This window comes from Calypte anna, chromosome 17 (assembly GCF_003957555.1).
Source record: "Calypte anna isolate BGI_N300 chromosome 17, bCalAnn1_v1.p, whole genome shotgun sequence".
NCBI lineage: Eukaryota > Metazoa > Chordata > Aves > Apodiformes > Trochilidae > Calypte > Calypte anna.
This window is the reverse complement of record NC_044262.1, coordinates 5,135,796-5,150,082: the sequence shown is the minus strand read 5'-3', so window position 1 is coordinate 5,150,082 and position 14,287 is coordinate 5,135,796. Positions and strand designations below refer to the sequence as shown.

The window sequence follows — 14,287 nt, the reverse complement described above, 5'->3', positions numbered from 1 at the left end:
AGAACATTTCTTCCCTGGATGATTTCAAGATTAAGCCTCTCAAATACTATTCTAGCCCTAAAAATTGCTTTTATTTGTACAATGTACCTGCATTTTCTTGCTTTTGATAAACCTATTTTTTTCAGTTTGGTAACCCAAGCTGTCCTCCTCATTTTATATCATGAATAAGGAGGAAAAACTGCACGTGGTTGTATGATTTCTCATGGATTTTTTTTTTTTTCCCTCTGTGGTAACTTACATTTGTCTCTGTACAGATTTTCCTTTCTGCTCTACACTGAGTCTGAGGTAACCCAATGTTAAAAATGGATATGAAAACAGAGCAGAATTAAGTTACTTTAAATAAAGTTAGCATATCACTGAGGAAGTAGCACCAGAAGTTAAAGAGGAGTTAAAAAAATAGTAATAAATATGACTCATGTGTTTGCAATATTGTCCCTTAGGCTTTCAGTCCCACTTCCTTGCCACCCACACTTTTTCCCAGTTTCTGTGCACACAAAGCAAAGCCAGGCACAGGATTTCAATTGTCAGGAGTTTGCTGGGAAACTCTAAAATACAAAGTATGTCAACTTGAGTCGTGGGACTGTGATTAACCTTGCTCCCCCCAAGCAATGCCTAGAGAAAAGCTGAATATCTGTGCCAGTAATGCAGGAAATCAGCTCTAAACCCACCCTTCTCCAAGCTCTGAAATGTTTAGCATCATGCAGATAAAAAGTTCTTGGAAGTTCAGGCTCAGCACAGTGCTGTCCATGGGACCTCTCTGAGCTTCCCTTAGGGAGTTCCTGGAGCCTTCATCTTGGCCTTGCAGACCTAAAAATTCACATTTCTGCAAGCCCAGGCACTTGGCATCTGGGTTGATAAAAAACACCCCCAGAAAGAGCCCAGGAGAAATGCTGTGGAACTTCAGAGCTGTGATGCACCTGAAAAGTGACATTGTCAATACTGAAGGGTTTGCAAATCTCAGTAGTTCTTCCCTCTTTCTGGGGAGAAGCTGGAGCAGCTGCTGGTACCTGGGTGTTCCCTGCAGAGGGTGGGAGCTGTCACCCAGCTCAGGGTCCATCTGTGACTCTTGGACCCAGCAGAACCCATCCTGGTTCTGCTCTCCCTGCCTGGGAGCCAGGGGCAGCTCAGCCCAAGAACCTCAGCTGCTGAATCCTTGGTGAAAAGCACTTTTTGAGTCAGCTGCAGGGCTCTGCTGCCAAACCTGAGAGGATTAGGACAGGAAAGTCCTGTGCTGCTGTCCCCCTCCTGATTGGAGCCTCCAGGGGAGCCAAACTGGGTCTGTGCATCCCTGCAAATCCCTGTGGGAGGGCTGGGTGTACAATCATGCAGATAAAATTTTCTTGGAAGTTCAGTCTCAGCACAGTGCTGTCCATGGGACCTCTCTGAGCTTCCCTAAGGGAGCTCCTGGAGCCTTCATCTTGGCCTTGCAGACCTAAAATTTCACATTTCTGCAAGCCCAGGCACTTGGCATCTGGGTTGATAAAAAACACAACCCCCCCAGAAAGAGAAATGCTGTGGAACTTCAGAGGAGCTGGGGTTGCATTATGTGGCCTGGGGTCCATCTGTCACTGTCCTGTGACAAATCCAAGCCAGCTGGCTTTGCCTTCAGTTTAAGCAGAGTGAAATAAATACCTTACAAATTATCTGGGTTGCAAGAGACAAAGTGCAACAGGCAGGGTGAGAGTTTCTGGCTGGCAATCCATTTTTATTATTAATACATCCAGCTCTCTGTCCCAGTTTCCTAACTGGATTTCAGCCCATGATGGAGAATACTGATGCAACTCTTTGTGCCCCCCAAAATTAGGCTGATATCCATCTAAAAGCTGAAGCTGTCATTTGTTTTCATAGTTTGGGAGATTCTTCTATTATTTCTTTTCCCCAAGGGTTAGCAAGTAGATATTGTGGTACTAAATAAAAGGATGTGTCAGGCAAAAGTCAGTATCAGGTTCTTCCTTTTGCAAGTGTTCAGCTGGTTTTCTGCTGGGATTCTTCAAGTAGGAAATCCTGATCTTGAATCTTGATCTTGAATCATTTGGTGTAAATGTTTTGTGTGCTTGTACCAACCCTGCACATCCCCTGTCCCCTCCTGACCCCCTGGTGCCCTCCTGTCCCCCTCACTTGCAGGAAAGACTCTCAAGTGCCTGCAGAGTGAAAAATTCTTTTTAATTAATGTGGGAGCCTGCAGAGTTTGGCTTTAAAGAAAATCATTTCCTCCTCAGACACATTAACACAGGTTTGGGTTTTTCTTTTGTTTTTGGTTTTTTTTTCAGAGATGCCTTAACAAAAATGAAAGATGTGTACATCAAGAACCCACAGATGGGGGATGCAGCCAGTGTGGACCAGAGATTGGCAGAACTGGGGCAGAACATTGAAAAGTTACGACTGGAAGTTCAGAAATTTGAGGTATTTACACTGAGGGTTTCCATTTCAGTAAAAAGGAGCTCAGGAGGAGCTCAGTCCTAAGCTGATGCTTGGTTTGCCAGGGGTATTGATGCATTTTCTGACTGTGGATGGGTGAAGCACTTGCATGGATTCAAATCTTTGAGCCCTTTTTTGAAAGGTGAATATCCAGCATCTCTTGTGACTGCCAAGCAAGCATCCTGCTCTTTCATTTGTCACAGAAAACAAACAGGGCCAAGGGTAAGAGCAAACGTAGCTCTCTCCAGGCTGCCCAAAAGGGCTCAGATGCTGATTTAATAAATTCAATAATTGGAAGCATCGAGTTACAGAGGTCTGTGGAAAATCAGAGGAATGTGAATGCAGAGCACCATTTATAGTCTTTAACAGCAAGCTAGAAAGCATCAGATGAAATATGTTTTAAGGAATAGTTTGTCATTAGCAGGAAGCTTCTTAGAGATACAAAATCTCCAGAGTATATTCCCTTGGAATACATGGAGTATAATTACACCAGAAGGATTATAGGGCTGAGGAGAGATTTCACAGTGTACGTAAATAGATACAGCCCATTAATTTTAGATGTTTCTTACTGGTTTTTTATTCTTTTTTTACTTTTTCATCCATTTGAGAATCACTGGCTCTTTTATTCTGTCCACTTGCAGTCCCCCTGCATTCAGCTGTTACAGGACAGATAAGCTGCCACATGTTTTTTTATGTTATTAAGTGGAGCAGCAGCATTTCCCAACATCTGTTGTTAACTTCTTGAGTCCCAGTGTTTACAGCACCCACTGTCAAAAAAAAAAAAGGGTTTTCAATAAGGATATTTTTGGCAAACATAGAATCCTGGAATGTCAGGTTGGAAAGGACCTCCAGGATCCTCTGGTCCAACCCTTGTGATATTATTGTTGATTTGAGCTGGCTCAGCACCCCATAGAGCTGAGACTTTAAACTTTCCAAAATGGGAGAATCCACCAGTTCCCCTGGGAGCCCATTCCAGTGTCTGACTGGGAAATCCTATGGATTTAACATAGGGTTCAAGTCCAGCAATGCACCCGGGAGGATTTTATGCTCTCTTTTCAGTCCCATGGCCTCAGTGTCAAACAGAACACTGAAAATCCCAAACAACACATCCCCTTACAAACCAGAGGCAGGACAGAGACTGTTTTTAACCCTTGCAGGGCTGGCTAGCAGAGGTGGAGGGCAGGTTGCCCGCACGGACGGAGCAGCCCCGGAGGCAGAGTGGGCTCTACGAGGCTCAGAACCCTTCAGCAGTCAACAGCTGTGCCCAGGACAGAGAGAGGTACAGTATCTGTACAGAGCCTGCCTGCTGCCCCCCAGAGCTGGACCCACTTTCCTTGGGGGGGGTGGTCAGGAAAAGGGGAATTCTGCAGCCTGCAGGAAGGTGCTCTGTGAGCAGGAACTCTGAGAAGTGAAAGATCCCTGTGGAGTGCCTGATCCTAGAAAGATCCCTGTGGAGTGTCTGATCCTAGCAGGAAGATCCTTGTGAAGTGTCTGATCCTAGCAGGAAGATCCTTGTGAAGTGCCTGATCTTAGATCCCTGTAAAGTGCCTCATCTTAGCAGAAAATCCCTGTGGAGTGCCTGATCCTAGAAGGATCCCTCTGAAGTGCCTAATCCTAGAAAGATACCTGTAAAGTGCCTGATCCTAGCAGAAAATCCCCTGTGAAGTGCCTGATCCTAGAAGGATCCCTGTGAAGTGCCTGATCCTAGCAGAAAGATCCTTGTGAAGTGCCTGATCTTAGATTCCTGTAAAGTGCCTTATCTTAGCAGAAAATCCCTATGGAGTGCCTGATCCTAGAAGGATCCCTCTGAAGTGCCTAATCCTAGAAAGATCCCTGTAAAGTGCCTGATCCTAGAAAAATCCCTGTGGAGTGCCTGATCCTAGCAGGAAGATCCTTGTGAAGTGTCTGATCTTAGATCCCTGTAAAGTGCCTCATCTTAGCAGAAAATCCCTGTGTAGTGCCTGATCCTAGAAGGATCCCTCTGAAGTGCCTAATCCTAGAAAGATCCCTGTAAAGTGCCTGATCCTAGCAGAAAATCCCCTGTGAAGTGCCTGATCCTAGCAGGAAGATCCTTGTGGAGTGCCTGATCCTAGAAGGATCCCTGTGGAGTGCCTGATCCTAGCAGAAAGATCCCATCTCTGAGCTCTCTCTTTTTGGATCCAATTAATGTGTACCAGTCCCTGTGCTACATCCCTCCCCATACCTGGCTGCTGTGAAGGTGGGTGAGGTGGGGACATTTTTACAGCTTTTACTGGGGGAAAACAAGAGCTCTCAGCCCTCTGCTGGGGGCAGCAGCCAGCTCTGAGCATCCTTGGGAATTGCTGAGCATCTGGAGGTGCAGGTGCTCACCTGGGCCTGGTAGCCAGGTTGTTCTCTGGGCTCCTGAGCCTGGCTGCTATAGTTGCTGTGTCTTTTCCTCTCTTGAGCAGCCCAGATGGCAGTTACACAGAAGAGCAAAGTCAGGAGACTGGGATGAAAGTACCTGCAACAGATTTTGATGATGAGTTTGATGATGAAGAACCACTCCCCACCATAGGAACGTGTAAAGCTCTCTATACATTTGAAGGTAACACTCAAACTTTGCTCTCATTTCATTTCCTGTTTAATTTAGTAATGACAGGGACAAGTGGGAGACCTTGATTTAACCCCTGCTGTTTTTAAATAGATGAAGAAAGAGCAAGTGAGGCTCTGGCATGGCTCTATTTTTAGAGAGGCACCAAGGCAGTTATTTGTCTCACTATATGAGGACTCTGCTAGAAAAAAACCAAACCACTCAGAACTCTGCTATTAGGATCCCATTTATCTGCTGCTTTGTGTACTCACTGCTGTCTCCTGATTCTTGCTGCAAATGCATCAGTTTGCCCTGAGCACCCCACACTGCATCTTTGGTTCCTGTTTTCCAGCCCAGCCTAAGCTCCATGTTACTGTGTTTTTCAGGTCAGAATGAAGGAACAATTTCTGTAGCAGAAGGAGAAATGCTCTATGTAATAGAAGAAGACAAAGGAGATGGGTGGACACGAATCCGAAGGAACGAGGATGAGGAGGGCTATGTCCCTACATCATATGTTGAAGTCTATTTGGACAAAAATGCCAAAGGTGCTATGACTTATATTTAATACTTTTATAATTATTAATTTGTTTTCACTGAAATTAAGCTCTGAAGCTGCTCTGTGTTGCAGATGGAGCCTTTTAAAAAGTCTGTCCAGTGCCACCCGGTGCATTCTTTTGTACATGGACTAATCTGGCTTGCTGTACTGCAAAATGTGCTTTTTAATGGTCAGAGAAGGATAGTGTGGTAGACTGTAACACTAGAGGGGAAACACTGCCTGTCCCAGACAGTGTTTGTGCAACACTGTGCTCTTGCACACCCAGCAGTGCAAGGGACACCAAGGAATAACTTGGGCTCCCCTCAGGGGGCATCTCAGACACACAACTCAACTCTTTGTCCCAAATTGATTCAGGGAAAAGTAACCTGGGAAATATTTAGATTGCTGTTTTGTCTCTTGGTGTGGATGTGGGGGCTTTTCAGAGCCCAGTGTGTCCTGTGGAGCTTTTGGATTGAAACCTGGTGGTCATTTAATGTGTTTGGAAAGGGGAGATCTTGCCAAACCTCTCTACACCATGCTCTGTAGCCCTTGATATAAATCATTCAAACATTAAGAAAGATTCTCTGGTCTTTCCCACCTTGGTACATATCAGAAGATGTATTTGCTGTTTCAGGTGACCATAATTAATATTTTCATCTTTTTCTCACCCAAAATCACTGGAGACATTCAGAGCTTCAGAGCTCAGCAATGTTCTGTTCTGTTGCTGCTTTTAACTCCTCCCCAAGAGGTGTTGTGTGAGCAGGCAACAGGAATCAAAATATTTTAGATCTGTTCTAAATCAGGATGTGTTTGAAGGCCACTGTTAAACAATTGATGTGATTTTTTTTTTTTTTCCCCAGTCACTTAATTGTTGTGTTTCCTATAATTTAGGGTTCTGGGGATGAAACAAGCTGCCTCAACCAATTTAAAAGAAAATTGAACTATTCTCCTGGGGATTTATGGACAGTAGGCAGAGAAGTAGGGCTGTCTGTAAACAAACAGTGCCCTGATCAGTTCTCTGTCTGGGATTCAGTATCAAACAGTGGAGTGCCTTGTCTGCTGCAGATGAAAGGCTGGGATCTGGTTTCATTTTGCCATATTATAGGAGTTTTATGTTTGTCTTGGCAAACACAGGGTCAGTTGAGATGCAAGAGAGTGCAAAAAGCTGAGCCTTTCTGCTGCCTTTTATTAACCTTTGAAAGAGGGATGTGGATTGTGCATCCTCCTTCAGGTTGAGAAGAAGACAGAGCAGCCCAGCCAGGGAGATCCCATCTCTTACCCTGGGGAGACTGACTCTGTGTGGGGCACTACTTGAAAGCCTCATTATTATTATTATTATTATTATTATTCTGCTGGAAAAATTGGTTTTCCAGCACTGTAGGCTGCTTGGAAGAGTTGAACTGGTGTGGCAGCTACATCTGTCCTGAGTAAGAGGAGAGGCAGCTCAGAGGCACAGCCAGGTTCCCAGCAGCAGAACAATCCCAGCAGATCCACTCCAGCAGCACCAGGCTGGGTGGGAAGTGAAGCAAAGCACATTTCTGGGTGAGGAATCCTCTTAGCACACCCTGCTAGCAAAAAATTTGGCTTTTAATTTCCCCTTCTTGGAAAGGATATTGCAGGAATATTGCAATGCCAGCCTGAAAATGGCACATCAGTATTTTTGTGGTGTCATGGAATTAACAGGGTGATGCTGAATGATTTGTGAAGATGCAGTTTGTGCTGGGAGTGAGGGATGGAAAAGTTGCAGCCACTTGTATAGCAGTGGTGGAGGTTTTTCAAGTCCTGTTAAGTTCATCAGTTCATTTTGCTGAACTTCAGGAACAGCATCAAGTGTAACTGTAAATAGGTTGTGTAAAGCAGTTGTGGTGTTGACTTCTCTTATTTATCAATCCTCTGGTTAAAAAGAAAAGCAAGAAAAATTTCCTTCAAATGTCCCAGTAGCAATATGAAGATTTGGGGGCACTGCTGCTGTGTTTCAAGCTGCAAACTTCTCATTTGATTTTTCAGTACATTAGGAGAAGTGACTTTATTCAGTTTTATTGAAACGAGCTATGATGCACCTGAAAAGTGACATTGTCAATACTGAAGGGTTTGCAAATCTCAGTAGTTCTTCCCTCTTTCTGGGGAGAAGCTGGAGCAGCTGCTGGTACCTGGGTGTTCCCTGCAGAGGGTGGGAGCTGTCACCCAGCTCAGGGTCCATCTGTGACTCTTGGACCCAGCAGAACCCATCCTGGTTCTGCTCTCCCTGCCTGGGAGCCAGGGGCAGCTCAGCCCAAGAACCTCAGCTGCTGAATCCTTGGTGAAAAGCACTTTTTGAGTCAGCTGCAGGGCTCTGCTGCCAAACCTGAGAGGATTAGGACAGGAAAGTCCTGTGCTGCTGTCCCCCTCCTGATTGGAGCCTCCAGGGGAGCCAAACTGGGTCTGTGCATCCCTGCAAATCCCTGTGGGAGGGCTGGGTGTACAATTCACATTGGTACCTCCAGGCAGAGGGTGTTGGCAACCCCTGTCCCCCCCAAAAAAAAATAATAATATCCATAGTTTTGCTCTTTTTTTTTTTTTTTCCAGATGTGTACAAACCACTTCAGAAAATCTCTAAGTAGGTTTGCATAGGCCTGTTCAGCTTTTATCCCACTGGTTTGCTGCTATGGTTGTTTTCAGAGCTCTGTTTCAGAAGTTTTTCTTTAGAAGAGCTGAATGCACTTGTCTCCAGCCAGGAAAGGCTCTGTTAGGTCCTGCTCACTCAGCTGATGCACGTAGAGAAATTGAAATGTGCATCACTGCCACTGAAAGCACTGGCCCAATGGTATGGATTTGGTTGGGAATTATTTTATTGTTGTCCTTGGTGATAGAACTGAGAGCCAACACAGCTCATTCCCTGTCATGCATGCAAGAAACTAGCAGAAATGCTAAAAAAACCCCATGCAGATAATAATATGGGATGTAATTTGTATTTTGGGGCTTACACCAACTTCTGGGCTGCCAGGGGTGAGGATGAAAACATCTCTGTGCACACGTGGGTGCAGTTCTTGCACCTTTTCTGCACCTCCCAGGTATCTGGTGCTGACTGCTGTCAAATCCAGGACCTGGTTGGGTCTCTGTGCTCAAACCTGACCATGCTGTGGTTGCTGAACATGGTTCCTCATCATCTGCTTGGGAACAGAACCATGGGATGTTCTGATCCACCCAGGACCTTGCATGGGACACCCAGCTTGGGATCAACTCCCCATAGCACCCAACCAAAAAATGCCCCATTTATTCCCACCAGGCTCTCTGGGTGCCATGCAAGGAATCAGAGGCTGTTTTGTGGAGTGAAATCCTCCTGTTTAAAATAAAGTTTTGGAGCTTTGGGTCTGTTCCTCACCTCCAGTTATCCCCATGAACCCTCCCAGACAGCTCTGTGAGTCTCAGTGTTGCAGCTCTGCTCTTTCTTTGCTGTCCCCATTCTGCAGAGCCTTGACTCACAAAAACAGGTAAACGTTAACCCTGCTGATGCACTTTTTATCTAGGATATATCTGATTATTTAATGCTTGCCAAATTATTTAGGAAGCAGTAGTTATCAACTGGACTGTGGCATCTTAAAATCCCTTTGTTAAAGACTTGCCCTTAGTTCTCCCAGTTTAAAAAAACAAATGTATATAACATAAGAGCTAAAGTTACTTGAATTTGGATGGGTTTTATCCTTTTATATATATAAATATAAATGGTTTTATAGGCTGTTCTGCTTAACCTTGCTGTTGTTTTGATAACTGCTCAGCCCCTCTCTTGGTGATGTGTTTTTTGGTTACTCAGCTGCCTGTATCTGGTTGGAGTTGTGTAGAAACTTTGGTTTTGTATTAAGGTTTGTTCCATCTGGCCAGTGGGGTGGTTTTGTTTCTCTTCTTATTTTTTAAAGAATCATCAGGAACCTCTTTCTAGCTTGATGTACCACGGTGTCTTCTTCTTCTAATAAACATTATATTTTCTCATTCTTGTGTTCCTTTGGTTTGTTTTGGGTTTTCACACTGCATACAAATGTAATTCCTCTGTGGCTGTGGCTCTGAGAATTTTTTGGGCTGGCATTTGGGGCTTTTTCTTTTATGGCAGTAGGTACAAAGGAGATAAGAAGGTTCCCCTGCTCTCTGGAATGCAAGTTTGGGTTCCTGCTGTGTTCCCTTGGACTATCCAGTCCCTGGCTAAATCATTTTTCTGGCTTGGAGCTTCACTTGGCTACAGACAAAACCTCTTAAACTCTGCCAGAAATCTGTGTGTACAGGAACATGGCAAAGGATGGGTTCAGAGGCTGTGGCTGCCTCTGAACTTCTGCACCCCCCTTAGAATGAAAGCTCTTTGCAGCCTGTTGAAGGAAGTGTCACTGCTCCAGATTTGTCTGCAAAATTTGGGTTTTACCTGCTTAAAAGAGGATCATTCTCTCAGTCTCTGAAGCTGTCACTTGGAGAGATGCAGGACTGCTTTGCAGACTGAAAATAAAAAGCTGGTGGTTAGCACTAAGAAAGAGCTGGCAGGGTCCTGCTCCCAGTTTTCCATCCTCTTGAAGTGTCCCAGCTCATCCCCAGCGTGGAGGGAAAGGCTGAGGGTGATGCTCACTGTTTGAGCTCTTGTGTGCTGAGTTCAGGAGCTTTCCTTAACCCCTTGTGACCTGTAGATGCTTGGATGCTGTGTTTCCTTTTAATCTCCTGCAGTGCTGCTCTTAAGGGATCCCGTTTTCCCCGGCCTCTTTCTAATCCAGTCTCTTTCTTTTTGTCTTTTTCTTATGTTTTAGATTCCTAAAGGTGTTTGTGCTGGTGCAAGAACCTCGGGGCGAGCTTGTCACAGAAGGAGAAACAAAATGGTCTGTTTACCCTGCAGGCAGTTCAATCACACCCATGGAAAACCAGACTCCTACTCTGGTCTGGAGTTCCCACTTGAAAAATTGAGACCTAAATTCCATCCCAATATCACTCAGATGCTTGCTCTTTCCCATGGCATGCTACTTGTGGCTCAGATTCACTTCCCAGCCTTTCCCCATCCCCTTCTGCCACCTTGGCACAGCCCCTCTGCCAAACATAACCAACACTTCCCCCCCTACCCAATTCCTCTTGCCACCCCTTGAAGAACTGCTGGCTGCCCTTTGCAAAGGGTAACCAGAGAGTCCCAAGCATGTCCTGGTCTGTCTTCTCTCCTCCCTTGTCCCTCAGTCCATCTGGATGTCTGCACTGGTCCATCAGCATTTCACAAGGTGCCTTTAGTGCTCATCCTGCAGCACCCAGGAGCTTGGTGAGGAGGTGGAAAAACCTCCCCTGGGACCAGTGTTACAGCAGCTGGACTGGGCTCTGAATCTGCAGATATTCAACCTGATCCCCGTGCATTATTCTGCTTCCCCAAAGGTCACTAATACTTGTCAGCCTTTATTTTTTTTTCTTGAAATCCAGGCTGCTGCTCATTCCAAGTATTAAATCCCCATCACCTTGCTGTTTCCCGAAAGCCTCCAAGCTCACGTATGTACCCTCCTTTTCCTGCTTCTCCCTTCCCTTTCCTCTTGGTTCCCCTCTCCTCTGGCCCTCTTCTTTCTCACACACAGACACACACAAAGACAGACACTGGCATTTTGGTTTGAAGCCCCATTTTGCTCCTCCCAGAGGCCTCCGTTTTGCTCTCATTTCAGTCTGCATGCTCGCCCTGTCGCCTTGCCTGCGCCCACCTTCCCGAGGGTCACCTTAGTTTGTGGCTCAGTGTTGGTTCCTCTCTTGGCAGTTTTTGCTTTGGTCGGGTTGGTTTTTAGCATTTCAGACCTGCCACTTTCTTTTGCATGACCTCTCCTGCGTCCTCATCAGTTCACGTTTGAGTCACAGAATTTTCTTGGAAAAACAGAAGAGAAAAAAAAAAAAAGAACCAAGAACCCACACTCTGTTTTGTTGTCATGGAGTGGACCTTGACCCAGAAACCAGAGAGGAATTGTGACCATCCTCTTCTCTGTTTGAAGCAGAAGTGAGGCTGCACTTTATCCCATTGTGCAGTGGAGAGAGAGAGCTGTAATATCTCCAAAAATGCCATCATCTGGGTCTCAACTTCTAAGAGCCAATTGCTTCCTAACCATCCCTGTTCCATCTCTTGGTTGCCCTTGAGTCTTTACCATTTTTAGGATTTCACAGGCATCTTTTACCTGTTTGAGCCCTGCAAGAGTCAGTTGCTATTTAGTAGCACCTCAGGGCCATTTATTCTTAGGTCAATACTTAATTTGGGGGATTCTTACTTTTAGCCAGCTTCAGCATATTTGGTAAAATCCCCAGAATTTGAGAAAGAAGCCACGAAGGGCAGGGACCCCAAAATGAGACCTCTCAGGTTTATTTTGCAGACAACCACGTGTGGGTTTTGCTGCCCACTGTGCAGGGTCAGCATCCAGAAGTGTGGCCACAGATCCTCTCCATGCTGGGGGTTGCTTTAATCACCCCCAACTCTGGATGAAATCCTTTTCAGTTGGATTATGTGTTGTGTTCATCACTCTGTCCCCTTCTCTCTGTTCAAGATCCCAACTTTTTTTTAATAGGACAAAAATCTGAGTCCTACAGCTAAAACTGTAGCTGTTGTATTATGGTGCTTAATATCTTGCAAGCATCAACCAGCAAAAGGTGTTTTTTTGGTTTTTTTTAATTAATTCCAATGGCTCAGGAGCCTGCCTTGAGATGCAGGCAGTACCAATGCTTTAGCAGCTTCTGAAGAGTCATAAAACCTTTAAATTACCATTCTTGTCACTGCTGCTACTGCTGTCACTTAACTCTTTAGATCCTCCAGTGGCAGAATGTGACCCACAGGGTTGGCACCTGAGGCTTTGTACAAAGATTTGTACAGAGGCTTCGTTGCATCCATCAGGGATCTGAACAGTTCAGCTGTGCACAGGTGTGCAAAAATACCTGCAAAATCTTTTTAGCTGCAATGTTTTTATTCTCATGGCCAATGCACTGTTGAATCAGCAGCTGGAAGAATTCTTTTTCAACCTCTTGTCGTGCCATCTATGTAAAAATTAGAGAAAAGTTTTTCTTTTATATATTTAATCTAGGTGGACAGTATATTATTGTCAGCCTGTGTGGAAAGTTTGAGCAATTGCAATGTCTGTGTTGCTAAACAGTGCTTTAGAAGGAGCATTAGCTTTAGCTGACTGATTTATTTTCTTCAAAAGTTTTAATAAAAGACCACGTGTGGAGTTTTTGTAAACTTGGCAACTAGTTCCCAAAACCCCAGGTCTTAAAATGTACTGCAAGAAAAAAAAAAAATAGCAGCAATCCTGTATTGTAGCCTCCACTTTTACTCTGCTGCCTTTATTCAGGGTAACAAACGAGTAACTTCTGTAGCATTTACCTTTTGCAGCACCTGAAGGACTAAATATGTGACTGGTTTATAAAAACTCTGCTTGGATTTACTGATCTTGCCCAGAAGCCTGGACTCTACTTCCTCCAAAATCTCATTGTCCCCAGCAAAAGTCTCTAATGCCCTTTCTTAACACCTGTAAATAGAGAAGAAACATATTTACTGATACTGAAAGTTGTGTTTAATGCTGAGTATTTTCAAGAAGTTCATTTAGTTGGATGCATCTCGTTCTTTGTTTTCCTGCCTGAAGTGTCAAAGACCTAAAAGAAGCCAAATTCTATTTTAACATGATGACCTTGAGCACTTTTTTAATTTGTATATGTGTGTGTTTGTGTGTTTGAGCACTGATCTCTAGATCTTGGTGGCATCTCAGTGTTGTGATTTCATTGCCAATGTAAAAGGTTCTGGTGTTGCCCATTCATTTCTGGAGACAGAATTCAACCAAATAAAGTGCTTCCATTTGAAAGCGAATTATTCCCCTTGTAACAATGAGAGGAGAGTCATCCACCTATTTAAATAAACATTTAATTCCAGAAATAGTTTCAGCCAGAGAAAAAAACTGGGTTTCTTGCTTCTCTTTCCCAAGGAATAAGGCAGCTGCCTCTTTGCTGGGGCTTCTCTGCTTTGCTGAAGTGTTTGGAACCTTTGCTCCCCAGGGAGTTTTCTGCCTCCCCCCAAGCTTTGCCAGTTAAAAAAAAAAGGGAATTTTGCTGTTCCAGAGAAAATTTTATAGCCTGACACTCCCCATAGCTGCTCTTTTACTCCTTGTTTTTCTCCTTGACTGTGGATTTGGGTTTGTTCCAGCTGCAAAACTGAGAAGGAATAAGCAAAAGCAGCCTGTTCCAGTGGGGGGGCTTTCTGACATTTCTTCCTCCTGGTGTTATTTTGTTTTGCTTTTTATTTCACACTGGATTTTCACAGATTTGGATATTGATTTGGCACTGCCTGTACCTTTGAGTGACTGTCTGACATTGTTCTGACCAGGTCACTTGGAGACACAATTTTATGAGACTTTCACCTTCCCAGCTGGCACTGGGGAGAGTAAAATGGTTGGGTTTTCATTTGGTCATCTGAGGAGAAAGAAAAATGCCCTGTTCAGTTGGAGCTGTTGGTGTCCTTGGGAAGGACACATGGATCTTGTTTTTTCCCACTTGAGTAGGAAACCACAAGCACTGGAAGCTTGGGGAAAGCATTTCCTCAAACCAAGCTGTACCTTGGAGTGCCCCAGGGGATGCTTTGGTTTGGCAGGGGGGTTTGATGCTGCTTTTTGTTGCAGATAATTCCTTTTGTGCATGCAGGTGTGTGAAATAACTCGGTGCTTCCCTTCACCAAATCATCTGCAAACCTGATGCATTTCTGCAAGTTTGGGTGAAGGGATTTTGCAGTTCTGTTCTCCTGTGCAAGGTTGGTGAGTGCTGGGTGTCTGGCTGGCTGACATAAA

General features: G+C 44.7%; 1 protein-coding gene across 14 annotated transcripts in view; it reads left to right on the top strand.

Annotated features, from left to right (window-relative positions):
• The window catches only part of FNBP1 (formin binding protein 1), a 96,481-nt gene extending 83,081 nt beyond the window's left edge, over nt 1-13,400 (top strand). For 6 of the 14 annotated variants that reach the window (XM_030461376.1, XM_030461369.1, XM_030461373.1 and 3 more), the window contains 4 exons: nt 2,271-2,403; nt 3,576-3,697; nt 4,845-4,984; nt 5,356-5,534. In XM_030461376.1, the coding sequence (XP_030317236.1) occupies nt 2,271-2,403; nt 3,576-3,697; nt 4,845-4,984; nt 5,356-5,534 (574 nt within the window). Of the gene's footprint in view, nt 1-2,270; nt 2,404-3,575; nt 3,698-4,844; nt 4,985-5,355; nt 5,535-10,264 lie in introns of those variants that run through there. The other 8 variants (XM_030461377.1, XM_030461375.1, XM_030461374.1 and 5 more) reach the window with 3 other exon arrangements.
• Nucleotides 13,401-14,287: the final 887 nt, after the last annotated feature.